The 16,742-nt window shown below is 43.4% G+C and overlaps 1 protein-coding gene across 9 annotated transcripts in view; it reads right to left on the bottom strand.

Annotated features, from left to right (window-relative positions):
• The window catches only part of POLR1C (RNA polymerase I and III subunit C), a 42,779-nt gene that overhangs the window by 227 nt on the left and 25,810 nt on the right, over positions 1-16,742 (bottom strand). For 3 of the 9 annotated variants that reach the window (XM_085851916.1, XM_085851922.1, XM_085851921.1), the window contains 3 exons: positions 14,040-14,107; positions 8,721-8,769; positions 5,682-6,106 (listed from right to left, as the gene is read on the bottom strand). In XM_085851916.1, coding sequence (XP_085708042.1) covers positions 5,982-6,106; positions 8,721-8,769; positions 14,040-14,107 — 242 coding nt within the window. In that variant the 3' untranslated portion in view covers positions 5,682-5,981. The other 6 variants (XR_015050672.1, XM_085851917.1, XM_085851919.1 and 3 more) reach the window with 6 other exon arrangements.

Below are 16,742 nucleotides of genomic sequence, written 5' to 3'. Positions count from 1 at the left end.
CCAAAGGGTATCGTATCATTGGTGGTTCTAAATAAATTAACAACCAAAGTTGTCCAGGTCTTTTCGGAACACCCTGTACAAGAGATGACTTCCCTTCCAAGGAACTTCAACACAGAAAGAGACCATTCGGCTCATCAAGCCTGCAGAATGGTTACCAACCTATGACAGTTTGTCCATGATCTATCCTTTTTAAATGTCGAGAATCAAGCAAGGAAGCAACACGCACCATTTTTAGTCATTGATATAACTAATGACTTGGCCAGGGTTTGAAACCCCAACCTCCTCGACTTAGAGCGGACACTAACTAATGCATTACATCGAGTTCACTGAATATTACACTTTAATTTGTTTAATACTAAACTTCAAAGGTCAAAAATAAACGTTATTTTAGGTCACAATGCAAAATGGAGGCTTTTTCTTTCAACAATCACCTTGCACTACAACCTTTATTCAATGACTTTCAGTATAGATTACTGTTATTAAAAATGCTGACATGGATTGTTCAACTTTATGATAATCCTCAGGTCGTATCTCAACACACTGTTAAACAAAATGCAATTCCATATTGTATTTATACATTTAAAATGTATCTCGTTTGGTATCATGCTCTTCTTGTGGTTAAATAGTGAGCTTTGCCTGCATGCGGGAAGCACACACACACACTAGTCAAGTTGAAGCACAAATGCAGCTTTTTTTTTTACATGTTCGAGGGTCGTGGAAGAGCTATAGCAGAATGGAAGTAACACAATTGAGAGGGGGCGGGGGGGGGAGGGGGGGAAAACAGATGGGGGTGAACAAGCTGAATGAAACACAGCAAGAGGAAGGGGAAAGTGGGGATGAAACAGAAAAGGAACAAACCAACCAACTAATAAACAAGACGACTGTCGTGCAGAGCACAAAACTTACAAAATCCATAAAACAAATTTGACCTCAAAAATATTTGGATGAATTCAGTAACCTGAATGATAAATCCTGCAGTGGCAGCTTTGTCGTAGAAATAAAAGATGTCCACCATTTTCACCCGAGCCCATATAATGGATGAGAACATTCCGGTTAATGATTCAAACTGGCCAAATAAGGTCTCATATTAAAGATAATTCTATTTTCCATCTAATGGTATGCATTATGAAGGGTTCAGTAGACTCTGCTGAGCACATTTGACCCCAAAATGGTCGTATTTTGACATATTTTAGGAAACATTGAAGTCACAATTATGTTTGTGTCTTGATAAATTTCAGAAATTCTGCTGATTCCAAGCTATGGGCATGTGGAGTAAAAAGTGCCCCGTTTGTAATTTTCAGGAACAAGTTCCTAATGATGATGGTCGAACCAAACAGCAGCCCCTTGCCACCAAAGTGGATGCGCATGAGCTGCCTCATCAATTGTCCCGATTCCAAACTGGTGTTACCGCAAAACCACGAGTCATGGAAAATGTTAGAGTTCTGCCAAAATTAGGAAGCATGCTCCCTCCTGCCTTATACTTAGCAAAAACATGTCGGAGGAAGATATACCCCTAATGCTGTATCACCCAAAATGTCGCTGTATTTGCACCATGAACAAAAAAAGAAGAAAAAAAAACTTCTCGACTCATCGCCAAAGAAAATGAAACTGACAAAATTGACAGTTCCATAAAGTCTTGCAGGAATGTACCAAATCAATCGAGGGTATGTGAGGCACAGTGTATCATCTGCCAGAAAGTAAGCAAGTATTTGAAAGGTAAAATACAAGACAGGCTCTTATTCAATGTAGGGAACTACGTTCAGATGTCAGTGTAAGGAACGCATTGGTCCGAAACACTGATGGAAGGATTCTTGCTCTCAGTCGAGATATTGGAACTGCTCAGGGTCATTACCATGGGTCACGTTACCGCTCATACAAAAGGTAACCTTGCAGCTGAGAACTGACGTCATGAAGCAAGACAATCAGGTATGGCCATCTTCCATTAAAAAGCTATGGTCAAAACGGCAACCATTTTGGACGTAATCTTGGATTTCTACCACAAAGAGGCAACTCTATAATGGTTATTTCAATTCATCATCCCGAGGCAGGACCTTGATAAAAAAAAGACATTGTGCCAACTTCGGTGGTACCGATAAATGAAAAAATGAGTCTCGTCACATGGACGACTAATTGTAAATCCAAAATCAGATGAAGATTTAAATTTGATGTTTTATTCTATGGTGACTATGGTCATATTTTGTAAACTACAGGTTTATCAAAAAGTTTGATGTGGAAAAATCAAGAATTTCACAAACATTTAAACCGGGAGCAATGTGGGTCTTTGGGATTTTCCAGAAGATTCCTAATCTTAGGGGTTTGTACTTCTCAACTTTATTGATGGATTGTTCTTTCATTGGGATGATTTGTGCTTCAATTTTCTTCTGTGAGCATCGACCACACTTCCCCGTCATACCTTTTAAATGTAACGTTATAAATGATCAACACAAACAATGATGTCACAATGTGACTGAAGTGTAACTGGTCAATTATATTTTGGCGCCCCGTCTCACCTTGCACTTGCTGATGCAGTGGAAACTAAAGCAGTCAAAATCATTGGACTCTCCCACGATGAAGCCGAGTCTCTGGGCCTGTTACTCCCACATCGATGGTCTCTGTCTTCTACTGCTTCCTTTCTGGTCTTGTTTGAAATTCAATGTACAATTGACAAAGGAAAATTAAAATGCTCATCAAATGTACTTAAATGAGGATGTGTGAAGTAAATAAATAAATATCCAGATTTCTATATCTCGTTACACTCCTTGAATTATCCAGCAATTTGGTGTGTAACTTTGGTGATGGTTTCATGAATGACTTTCGATGGGAAATAATATTAGATATTCACCTGAGGAGATAGGAGACATAGGTCTGAGTGCCAAGCTGTCCATCCAAGGTTAAGTGATTGCTCAAACAATGAGGCATTGAAAAGAAAAATTATTAAAAGAGCATGAAGACAGAGGTATAATAAATAAAAAAATACACCCGAGCGGGTTTGACGGTCAGCTCGGACACAAAACTTGATGCAACCGAGTGTTAATCAACCTTAGCGACTACGGAAAGTGAAAACAGAATTTAAATTGAACTTAAAATAACCGCGCGAAGCCGTGTTGAAGTGAGTGGACCTCGTGTTGCACAATAAATGGGGCCAGACGACAGAGATAATGAGAAGCTAGTTGGTCGAATTAAATCTTCTTAATAATCCCCATGAAACCTATTATGCATTATAGCCGTCCGATGCTTCCTTATAGGCCATTCGACCAATCAGTCATTTTGCACTTGATGACCCTGTAACCTTGACCCCGAGGCTAAAATGCGAAAAAGGGCTCAGACGATCTCTAGAGAGCAACTAGTATTGTTGTGGGTCGGGGTTCGGTGGTGATAAACAACCACTAGGTGGAGTAGTGGAGTAGTCTCCCCATGTACACCCGGAATTTAGGTCGTGACTCTCGGATAAGTCCGAGAGTTCACGGGTCCCTTAGCGGACCGTGGTCGCCAATATTTTGACGGCGTGGGGTAGGGTTAATTGCCTAATTTTACTATACCTAAATACCCACGTCATCCAACTACCGGGGAAAAACCACACCCTCGACCGACTTTGTCCGAATCGAGTCGCTATCACCAACTCGGATCCGGCGTAACTGAGTAGAAGTAACCAATGTCACGCCGGACCAAACAAACAATCCATGGCACGAACGGCCCTACCAATTCGCAACACGCACCATGCTAGGCCAATGGAGGAAAGCACAGAAAACGAGCTGGTACATTTAACAGGGGTTTATTTTGCAATAATAATCGGGGAGGGGAGCACACAGAGCAGAGTTATCCGAATAAAAGGCAGGCAATGTACAATGAGCAAAGAAAAAGCACTTAATTCTGCTTACAGGACGGCGCCACACACACACACACACACACACACACACACACACACACACACACACACACACACACACACACACACACACACACACACACACACACACACACACACACACACACACACACACACACACACACACACACACACACACACACACACACACACACACACGAAATGGACCTCGTGGTTCTATTTTCAGCCTTTCAGCTCAGAGGGAAGTTGAGCTGAGGGCAGGGGCCTAGCCGGGTACCTGTCCCACCTCGTGCGGTCACACCGACCCGAACCACTGGCGGGACTCGAACCCACGACCCGAAGTCCACGGCCCACGAACAAGACCACTCAACCACGACCACCACTGTCAAAGACCGCTCAACCACGACCACCACTGTCTCAGACCGCTCCAACCACCACACATGACCGTCTGCTACGATGACAGTCTGCTCAGAATCACCACGATCCTCCTGTCTGCTGTCCTCTCGTCTCTCACAACCTCTCTGCCATCACCATGATCACCCGGTCTGCTGAAAAACTGGTCCTCACAACCATTCTCCTCCTCTTTTTTTGGGAGGGGCCTCTTCCCCTCGCCACTCGCCTCCTGATTGGCCGGGGGGTTGGCGGACGACTCGTGGCGGCCGTTGATTGGATGAGCTCACGGTGGGCGGTGGGAACCTCACCCCTGTACGTGACACGATGCACGTGGGCGATGGCGTTGTTGTTGTAGTTGGTGATGTAGAGGATGTAGTTGTTGTAGATGTAAAAAAACGAACTGGAAAATAACTCATAGCACACACGAAATTCCCATTAGACAGAAGGAAGGATTCGAACTATCAACACATACTTATCGAAATAACTGAACTATGGGGACTCTGACTGTGTGTGCAGATGGCTTCCAGATTCGTAACAGTATTATCATCGTGTCAAGTTAGAACTCAAATCGGCCACGACGTCTATGAGGAGATAGAAAAATAAAAATTGTTGACGGACGGACAGACAGACAGAGACAGATCTGAGGACATCGAACGGTTCTAAAAATAATAAACAAAAAGCAATGACAAAGTCGATGGTACATGGTAAAAACGGTACGAAGCAATTGACAGATGAAAAAAATACAAATAAAATCCTACACTTGCAGTGGTTCCCAATCGTTTTGAGTGTGCAGACCCCTTCTGGACACCCCAAAATTTTGTGGACCACCATGTATAACTATCAAAGTGGCACACAGCCACTTGGTGCAGTGGTCCCTCGAGTCGAGAGTACGTGTGTGTGTGTGTGTGTGTGTGTGTGTGTGTGTGTGTGTGTGTGTGTGTGTGTGTGTGTGTGTGTGTGTGTGTGTGTGTGTGTGTGTGTGTGTGTGTGTGTGTGTGTGTGTGTGTGTGTGTGTGTGTGTGTGTATAGGCATGTCCCCTCATACCATTTTGAACTTCACCAGAAGAAAAAAATTAACAAAGTAAAGATTTGGGATTAGGTTAATCGGAACACGGGTTGGTAACCACTGCTCTCTTAGCATACAAAAGCCTCGAGAATGGCAAGTATACCTCACTGGGATCATGAAGATTGTGGGTTCAAATCCAGCTGAAGGCAGCAGTACTAAGTATTTGGTATTTTCAGGAGAATTGATGGATTGCAAATACATAATTAATAAAACTCAGCCGACTTGACCTTCAGGGAGAGGATAATGTCCACCCTGCCTGCTTGGCTACATGCAATGGCAGAACACATTGTTTAATTTGGATGGGCAGCAAAATACCTCCCAAAGTTGACTTGATCAGGACGGTTGTGTGTCAAAAATACTATTCATTAAAATCCCTTAAAAAAAACAAAAGGTGAATTTATTTTTTTTAAGTCATAAACAGAGGCAGCACAGGCTTTGGTTCAAATGGATTTCCTTCCATGTTAATGTACCCACATATGTTACATTGAAAATATTTCCTCATTCTCAGCAGGTTTTTAACAGCGTACATGGTTTGTGTGGGAATACGAGATATGGTGCTGCATTTTACTTTACCATAAAAAAATTTCCCTCGATTATGAATCATCTCAAGAACCCTCAAAATACATTAATGTTCTTCTTTTCAACACCACGTGTGAATTTCTCTTATTTACATTTTCAGGCATTTTCATTTTCATCCGCATCAAGCTCAGCAATGAAGCGTCGACATTTCCCCATCAGAATCTTCACTGCTTCCATCACAAGAATGGCTGGGGAAAGTGCTCCTGTGGATTCCACCAAAACTATGGGAAAAGTAAGGGTGTGAGCAAAACAGAACAGGAAGAGTACGTTTGGGGATCATTGTCTTGTATGTTTATGAGAATGTACAACTGTAGACATCGAGAAAGATTCTTGAAGGAGCCCCAAAAAAGAGTTTTTTGGTGTTAGAAAAAAAAGTAAGTACAATCACTCACTTTAGAAAAAGTTTGGCAAACATTATTAAAACTTCAGCAAACCATTAAAATCAAAGATGCAGCAAATAATTTTTTCATTTTTGAAGATGCAGCAAAGAAGCTGTGGGGTTGGTCGGCAAGCTTCGAGGAATGCACACTTACACTTACCTTTGAGCAATCTATCTTGAGTTTGAACCTCGACCGGTTTCACGAGACTTCACCTTCAACTTACTACATATTAGTCATGCTTGTATGTCATCAATGCATTTAGAGAGACTAAAGCAGTGTCACCAGGTCTGGTCAGCTCAAAAAAGTTCTTCTGACTTCTGACAGGAATCATTTAATGACCAATAAAAAATAAAATTTAAAATTGCCTCCAATCCCAAAATCATTTGATGTGCTTCATGCCCCAATATTGCATACATGTGCGAATATATCAGAATGTCTCCAATGATTTAAGAGTGAAGGCTTTGGATGGACAGACTGATGGGACCTAAAATACAAGTCCCCAACTGTTGGCGAAAACCAGTTGGGGACTTGTGCAAACAGTGGGGAGAACAAGTATTTGATACACTGCCGATTTTGCAGGTTTTCCCACTTACAAAGCACGTAGAGGTCTGTAATTTTTATCATAGGTACACTTCAACTGTGGAAGACTGAATCTAAAACAAAAATTCTGAAAATCACATTGTATGATTTTTAAATAATTAATTTGCATTTTATTGCATGAAATAAGTATTTGATCACCTACCAACCAGTAAGAATTCCGGCTCTCACAGACCTGTTAGTTTTGTTTTTAAGAAGCCCTCCCATTCTCCACTCATTACCTGTATTAACTGCACCCGTTTGAACTCATTATCTGCATAAAAGACAGCTGTCAACACTCAATCAATCAGACTCCAACCTCTCCACAATGGGCAAGACCAGAGAGCTGTCTAAGGACATCAGGGACAAAATTGTAGACTTGCACAAGGCTGGGATGGGCTACAAGACAATAGGCAAGCAGCTTGGTGAGAAGGCAACAACTGTTGGCACAATTATTAGAAAATGGAAGAAGTTCAAGATAACAGTCAATCTCCCTCGGTCTGGGGCTCCATGCAAGATCTCACCTCGTGGAGCCTCAATTATCATGAGAAAGGTGAGGGATCAGCCCAGAACTACACGGCAGGACCTGGTCAATGACCTGTAGAGAGCTGGGACCACAGTATCAAAGAAAACCAAAAGTAACACACTACGTCATCATGGATTAAAATCCTGCAGTGCACGCAAGGTCCCTCTGCTCAAGTCAGCGCATGTCCAGGCCTGTCTGAAGTTTGCCAATGACCATCTGGATGATCCAGAGGAGGAATGGGAGAAGGTCCTGCGGTCTGATGAGACCAAAATAGAGCTTTTTGGTTTAAACTCCATTCGCCGTGTTTGGAGGAAGAAGAAGGATGAGTACAACCCCAAGAACACCATCCCAACCGTGAAGTATGGAGGTGGAAACATCATTCTTTGGGGATGCTTTTCTGCAAAGGGGACAGGACGACTGCACCGTATTGAGGGGAGGATGGATGGGACCATGTATCGCGAGATCTTGGCCAACAACCTCCTTTGCTCAACAAGAGCATTGGAGATGGGGTGTGGCTGGGTCTTCCAGCATGACAACGACCCGAAACACACAGCCAGGGCAACTAAGGAGTGGCTCCGTAAGAAGCATCTCAAGGTCCTGGAGTGGCCAAGCCACTCTCCAGACCTGAACCCAATAGAAAATCTTTGGAGGGAGCTGAAAGTCTGTGTTGCCCAGCGACAGCCCTGAAACCTGAAGGATCTGGAGAAGATCTGTATGGAGGAGTGGGCCAAAATCCCTGCTGCAGTCTGTGCAAACCTGGTTAAGAACTATAGGAAACGTCTGATCTCTGTAATTACAAACAAAGATTTCTGTACCAAACATTAAGTTCTGTTTTTCTGACGCATCAAATACTTATTTCATGCAATAAAATGCAAATTAATTATTTTAAAATCATACAATGTGATTTTCAGAATTTTTGTTTTAGATTCCGTCTTTCATAGTTGAAGTGTACCTATGATAAAAATTACAGACCTCTACGTGCTTTGTAAGTGGGAAAACCTGCAAAATCGGCAGTGTATCAAATACTTGTTCTCCCCACTGTGTGTGTGTGTGTGTATATATATATACATATACTAGCGATACCCGTGCACATGCACGGGATAGCAGTACAACATCGCTGGTAGCAGACGACAGACCGTACACAGGGAATGACAAAAATACGCATTGTGCAAAATGCAAGTGGTACTATGGAACGCCAAGACTTCCCAAACATTGTCGGCATGTCCGCTAAGTGCCACAGCAATTTCATAGGGATCGTGTGACGGGGAGCCGAGTTTTTAGTGTGCAAGCTTGGTATTATAATAGAGATATACACATACAAAGTAGGACTTTACAGGTACAAGTTATACTTACAAATGAAGTGGTCTCTCACACGAGTTAACTTCACAAGGTTCTTCAGTTCCTGTCACGAGACACGAATGATGAGACTACGATGAAACGGAAGACAAGCTATGACAGAGAAAAGACAAATATATCACTTATGCTTGAAATAAAATGTTTTTTTGTATTTTTGGGACTCCATTATAACTGTGCATCATACATGCATGAAATGCTCTTAAATTTGACAGAAACTGCATAGGTAATTTGCATTTCTGTCACTACTGACAGCAACTCCAACTCCAACACACCATTTGCAATTTATTCAAGGCTTGTGTTTAAAATGGCCCTTGGCCCCACCATAGCTATCCAGCTGGAAAATCTGCCTACCTTGTTCACAAACAAGAATGCACAATCATCCATCCATGTGACCCGCTCTCGCTCTATATCTATCCTCTCTCCTTCATACTCCCAAATTTACTCCTTACGCACTTGCATCATTGAAACAAATTTTCCTCCCAATTATCCTTATCCTCAATAACATACAAAGCTGTTAAATCATGTATAGATAAACTAGGAGAGGCGAATAACTCCTGTATGCTTGTGGCATAATGGATGGCATTATGGAAGGGAATAAAAGTCTGAGTACCCGTTAATATGTAATTCCTCAGAGCCGGGACCTTTCGTCCTGAGGGATGATCTAAATATCTTTTTAATGGCACTGCGTTCAGTATTACTATACTTTACCATTCTCCAAGGTCACCCAAATAAGCCAAAATCAACAGCAAACATGGAAAGCAGATGGCTGAGACACACTTTCTTACCTTTTAAAGGATTTATTTGAAAAGCAAAAAAAGTACAAGACGCTATCATAAACGGAACAAACCAAGCGAGTCAAAAGACAAAGAGGAGAATGGGAATATGCAAACATATTGTTACGGCTGTGGAAATTCGCAATACACCATAAAGGGTCCTTAGATCAGTTATGACGCTAATTTTATGTGCAGATAGGTCCCCACCGTTGTTTAAAGGGGATTTCTTCGTGTTCACCAGGCTGCGACTCTTTGAGATAGCCGTTTTTCTTTTCTATCGTTATTTTGAGCCACCATTGCAACAAACATCCACACAAACAACCGCCACCACCAACTACGCCACAACGCCAACCACGCTCACACCACCCCCACAACCACCACCACCAACGTCGCTCTCAACAACCACTTCCGAATGGCAGAACAAAAAGCACTCGTGAAGCCTGTGGGGTTTTTTTCCCGCCCGATTCTCCCGCCTGTTCTTCCCCGGGCTTGGTGTGGGGGAGGTGCGATCCGAGCGGGGGTCAAAGGTCATGTGAAGGAGGGGTCTGATTTTGGGGGAATAATTCCCTGGCCCAGAGCCAAAACTGACTTTCCTCGTCCCACGCAGGGTGGGGGGAGGGAGGAGCGAGAGGGCACGCCCCTTTTTGGGAAGCTTCCAGAAGGGAGGTGGAGCCAGAAATGGGGCAGGGCAAAGGGCGGAGCCCCGCTTTACAAAAGGCGAACAGACGCGAGGCTCGGGGTCTCTTCTCGGTTCATGCTGGCTCGTTCGTTCGTGGTCTCGTGGCGCTGGTCACCCCTTGGGCTTATCTTCTCCCTCACTTCGTTTGGATCCCTTTGTTTGGACCTCTTCGTTTTGGGCTCTCTCTCTGGTCCTGAAGCCCCTTCTGCCCTTCAGTCTTTTGCTTGTTTGGTCGTGGGTCGTGGAAGCACCAGCAGCAACGCCGGAGAGAGCTCGCTGACCACGCCAGGGGCCCGAGGTTAGGCGCGACTACGCAAGGCCGTGGGGAGTCGACGTCGCGACCTGCCCACCGTCGCGCCACGAGGGCGCGGGTAAGACCCTTCGGTCTTACGGGACCCGTTCGGTCCTCTAAGTGCCGTGCCAGAAAGGTTTACGAACCCCCTCTTCCTCCCTGCCTATGGGGAGGGTTTTCCTGTTGTTTTTGTATGCATGCTGTGGCGCAGTGTCCTGCCAAGTAGAAACTGCAAGTAACTGTGCATGTTAATTGATCCTTGCGTATAGTCGGTCGTATTGCTTTTGTTTTCTATTTCTTGCTTGTAAAGTGCATGATTCCTTGCTTGTGTTGTGTGTGCAATATGTGCTTTAAATAAATGTCCTTGTATGAAATGTATCCCGTTCGTCGTCTTTTTCCCTTTTGAAAGTGCCATCTTGAATCGCGGAATAAATTAGTAGAGGGTTTTAAACACCCGATAAATAATCACGAAACATCGAGGTCGACAATAACTCCGCTCGGTTATCCCTGCAGCACGGAACGAGCCGCTTAAGCGGTTCGTGTCCGAGAAGTCGACCTGCGGCGTGGTACAACTCCTCGGTACGTTACCCGCGCGGGTATTTAGGTATATCGACATTCGGCGATTCACCCTATTTCGCGCGGGTGGAATGCGGACTGGGTTGTGGTGAGGTTAAACCCCCACCTGTGACTGGCTCCTGGCGGTCGTTCCAAGGAGGGTCACGACTGAATTGTCTGTCCGGTGGGCGACGCGGCTGCCATTAGAGGCATGCGGCCGATCGCACGCCAGGCGGGCCAGAACTCGTAACAATATATATAATGGTGAGAAATAAAACACAAAACCTAACCCACTGGGCACCAAAGTCTCTACAATGCGCAGGGTGGACGCAGGACTCGATGCAGCCCGCTTTAGAGACCATGAGAGAGACAAGAGTCAGTAAAGATGGTGCCCAAAGACAAAGTAAAATGCCGAGGAGGGCCAGCGATGAGGAGGCCTTCAACCAGGCCACATGGTCCCTTTGTCCTTTTTTGACCAAGGCCTCCTGGTCTGCCCTCAGTCTTCTTCCTCCAGGCCCTCCAAAAACACAGGGTGATCCCAGCTTTGGTCGATTCCACAGAGACAAAGCCACAATTAATGTCTCCTCACAAAACTCCGTGAACCACTTGTTTGTGCTCCTTTCACACGAGAATCCCTCCTCGAAGAGCAGTCTCCGTCGTCCTTTACGCACGAACCTCTCCTCGTTCTCTCCTGGTGGACTCTCTTGGTTCTCCCACGAGCTTCTACTGGTCGACTCCGTTCTCCATGTGTACGGAGTTCTATTCTTGCTCCTGAGTGGAGTCTTCCTCACGGCGGCCCCAATAAAAATAAAGGTCCATCTTTTCTTCTGGGCTCCATAGCCCAATGAGCTTCCATGGTTGGCACACACTGGCCAGAGAGATCGTAATTGGCCTTTCACACACGTGACATGTGCCTCTGCGATGGGAAATCCTCACCTCGCCCTGCCTACAAACAAGAGGTATTTACACATACATAACCAATCTATCCACTGTCTATAAATTACAATTACTGCCTCCTCAGCATCATGTCTAACAAACGACATACTCTGACAGGTCCCTGTTACATGGTAATCTAACCTACCTGAAACATATGGACCATACTACACTTACCACAGTCTAGCTATGGTCCTCCCCTTCCGCGTAACAATACCAAGGGGAAATTAGAACACTTTGATCAAATAGAAATATGAAATCTCAAATGGTGACAATGAATGAGAAAGTAGGGAAAGATGATAGTAAGTATAACTTCATTCCGCAAGTTATATCCGATTTAAATGTCTGACATGAAACTAACCAACATATGTTCAAAACCACATCCATTTCATGCATCAGATCGATCATGCCACATCGACACCCAGGAGAACCCAAATAAGGACATTTTGCAATGAGTTTTAAAATTCTCATGAATGGTCAAAATGGTTTGAATTTTGGCAACAAATACAAATGCACCACCAATTACAATATTTCTTAATATGTTAGAATGCTTTTAACCCTCATTCTACCAACGGGAGTATTTTTGGGCCACAGGCCGACATTTTGATGTGTTATTTTGATATTAGTTTAACAATGCATTTCATGTTTTATCAATTCCTTCACTTATATGTGCCGGTAATAAATATACGAGATGTTTTAAGATCCCACCTTGCTGCACAGAGTTACAAGCAAATCCTTTCTCGGGTCCAAAAAGACCCCAGTTTTTTTTTTTGTCTGTTTTTTTTGCAGATATGATAACTTCATATGGTATTTATATTGACAAATCCTCTAAAAAAAATTTTTTTTTCATGCTTAAATTTGTTTATTTTATCACGAAAACATCATCCAATCAAAATAATTATGTTTCCTCATTGATGTGAAACTTCAGCAGACTGAATGAAATTTCATGCTCCCGAGTTGGGGTCATTAAAGTCCCCAGTTGGAAGGTTAATTTTAGATTTTAGATTTATTTTTAGTTCTCTTAACATTGTTGACTTTATCAATAAAATACCATGTTTAGTCATTGATGTGAAACTTTGGCAGATTTAGTGAAATTGAGTGGCAATGAGTTTGTGTCCGAAAAGACCCGAGTTGATAAGATTCTGTTGTAAATATGTTGGGAGGATGAGGGTTAAACAACATCGACATATGAACAAAACAACAATATCCATTTTGGGACAAGCTGCACGCACCAAGAGCACTCAAAACCATCCTTGGTCTATTTCACAAATCATTAGCAACATCATGTGCAAGTAACTTAAGCCTAAGGCCGAGGCTGGACTGGACAGCGAAGGATGGATGTAAGTAATGATAGGCAAACAAATAAATAATGCCAATATCTGCTGCTTCAAACTCGTTAATAAACATTGTTGTACACGCACGCATGGCTGGCAGGATAGCCTGGAGAAAAGGCATATACATTCGCCTCCAAGCTGTCCAGCCTGGCTTCAATTCTCAGCCCAGCTATAAACTGTCATCCTGGTGTCTCATAAGCAGGGTGATTCATCAATGTACGTGCCCGTCCCTCGAATGGACATTAAACTGGGCGTCCCATCTGCCTGCATTCGTTGGTGGACGTTAAAGATCCCATGGTGCCCTTCACAAAGGGTAGGGGAGCTATCACCAGCAGCATAGACAAATTCCAAATTCCTGCACCCTCAGGCGAGTATCCTGCGTCGGAGTCGTGACCCATCCAGGATTGTAACCCCGAGCTAATGAAACTGCTCCAGCAGCTTGAAACAATAATTATGGCAATTTTCCCTGCAAAGAGACAAAAAAAACCTTCACGTTCCAAACAGTCTACATTACATCATATTACAGAACACATATGAGCATTTCTGCAATGATGAGAATATATTACAAATTAAATATGCACAGACTTGTGTGCGCCACCCATACTGCGTGCACCCACGGATGGATATCAGTAATGTCAATGAGGCTTTGGAATCCCATGCCACACCATCATGGTTAAGAGAGGGGTCCTCTTGTATATACATCTTGTGATGAACACAAAAAAGGGTGACGGAAGGGGTTCACCGACTCACCTCATGCCGGAAAACCTCTCTGCTGCAGTTGTCCATCCTGGCGTTAACCACTCGGGCCACCTTTTTTCCTACACCAAAGAAGACGGAGTTGAGAATGCATCGTGACTTCAAAGTGGTATTGCTCGTTATGCATTTTGTTGTTACCAAAATAAATAAAAAAAATAAAGAACCAAAACAAAACTAAAAACGATCACACATGATATATTATCCACCCCTCCGTGTGGTTACCACCTCCCCATTAGCCCCCCCACCCCTCCCACTTCCACAACCTCAGCATAAATTCTGAGTGACACCATTTCAATGCTGGCAAAACCTCAATTGGACATATCAACAAGCAAAAACAATAATCCCCAAGGCTGAAATGCTATTCCAATACATGTCCTCTTGAGCGTGAGCTTTGTCTTCGTGTTTGGCTCAGGCAACATCGGTGCACAAAGAATTGACAAAAACACGCAGAGAATTTGTGACAAATAATGGCAACATGCAACTGGTTAATGAGGTCACGTTGCGTTTGACGTCACATCCTTCGATGCCCATTGATTTAGCTGTCATTGAAATAGGCTTGATATTTCAAATAATAAAGGTGAAAGGTCATATGCACCAACAATAGTTCACATCAATTGATCAAGTTTGGTGTTGTGCTGCAGCAACATGTAACTGTATGGCGGAAAGTACGATGAGATAGTTCTTGGAATGGTTGTTGGCTCTTGAGTTTATGGTCGCAGTTAATCTGGTGATGTGGGAACTGGAAGGACAATAATTCCATCTGAAGATTTGGCTATGGTACATGGATGACACATTTATATAATTTACACAGAACATTACCGAGCACTAAATTCACAATACACGGTTAGGAAACTGACATTTTTTGACTTTCAACCAACCATAATGGCCAGCTTTTCTTTCCACGAAACAATCGATGTAAATAAAGTGCTCAAATCTCACGTCATCCTCAAAACTGAAGTGTGCAGTTGTGAAGACGTTAGCGTTCCAGACCTCGCCTTTGCATTCAAGTGCAAGTGCTGTTTAGCAAGAGACCAAACGTATGCGGGAAGTGCTGATCAATAACCGCTTTCAGCACTCTCCCAACTTTAGACAGCCACTTAGTCGGAAAAACAAATGGGAACATCACAAGGCTCATGTATATTGCCTTCCAAGGTTTCTCCAAACTAAGATTTTGCACAATGTTAATATGCTTTGCATTCCATCCAAAGTCCTCGATTTAAACAGTAATGGATGACAGACCTGGGGACATTTACTGTGCAAAGTTGCAATGACAATGGCAAACCCCACATGGGAGGAACAGGCAAGAGGCTATGAATGAAAATCTGAACAGGGATAAGTGGCTTTGGGTTTGGCCGCCTAGGTCGGTCACAATCAGCAAAAATAAAAAAGTAGGCTCAAGGTGGAGCCTAATAATGTCAGAGGGCAAAAAGACAACAGTGTGGCAATGGGATAACAGTTACACACAACAAACAAGGAAACAAATGAATACCAGGCTCGGTGGTGTAATGGTTAAGAGCGTCCACTCAGATTCTAGGTCATCCATGGTTCAAACCGCGGTCGAGTCACACCAAAGACTGAAAAAACGATCCGTGCTGCTTCCTTGATTGACACTGAGCATTTAAAAGGATGGAGCATGGACAATCTCCATAGGATGGCATTGATGAAGAGGAAATTCCTCAAGAAATGCTCCACTGAGTGAGATGAGAAAACGGCACCATTGTTGCGAAGTCGCTAGTACCCAGAGGGCACCGGGCAGTGACGGTACTTCCCCCAAGCTCAGTGGCTGTGTTGTGTCTCTTGGATTTGTATGTCCATGTGTGAGATGTGTGATTGAGAGAGGAGCAGGGAGGAAACGCTAACTTGCAAGAGAGTTAAATTAGGAAGTTAATGGAGTGTATAAAAGATCAAGTGTAGGGTTGATGGAAGCCATTAAATGGTGGGCACCAATTGCTTAGAGTTTGAGAGAGAAGAATGAAAATGAATAGTCTTCAAGAGTTAGTTCCACAAATGGTACAACGAGAGAGTAATAAAGGTGCTGACGTGTGCAGAAAGCCTGGATTTATGGATTTTGATGCATGGATAACACGTGCACACACACAGAACCATAGCAGAGTTTAATTTTTTGAAAGAGCACTGTTGCAGTCTTGCTCGTAATAAAAGGTGGTAATCCACTGTACGCTGTTGCTCAAGAACCGGATGCTGCGATAAACAGATTGCTAAATAATTAAAAGATCTCATACCACCCAAAAACTGCATAGTGGTTTAAGGAAGCAAATGAGGTTAAGATCTGCCAACAAGTCACTGCATTCAAGCAAAATAAGTTACTATGTTTGTAGAGATGCTGTTGAAGGCAATGATGAAGGATTAATACACCACTTCCCTTCACCTGGCCGAATAAATGGTGAGGGGAAAGGGAAAGAAAAGAAGAATAAATTGGCAAGCTCATCAGTTTCTGTTTACAATAGCCTAAACCCTCGACTCAACACTGTTTTATGAATCACGAGCAAGTTGCCCGTGCCTGCACGAGATTCTAAACGGGGTTGGGGTGGAGGAAACAGAAATCCAAATGGTGTCTTCTGTCATCGAGTCAGGAAGCCAGGAGCAACAATTCACATTTACTGGCACATGTGATGCAATTTAAATGCTCCAATGGTGGCGAGATGCTCCATTTGAAACTTTGTTCGATATATGTAGCTT

Source organism: Eptatretus burgeri, chromosome 13 (genome assembly GCF_056783735.1).
Source record: "Eptatretus burgeri isolate ZD-2024b chromosome 13, Ebu_testis_v1, whole genome shotgun sequence".
Lineage (NCBI taxonomy): Eukaryota > Metazoa > Chordata > Myxini > Myxiniformes > Myxinidae > Eptatretus > Eptatretus burgeri.
This window is presented reverse-complemented; position numbering and strand designations above follow the sequence as displayed.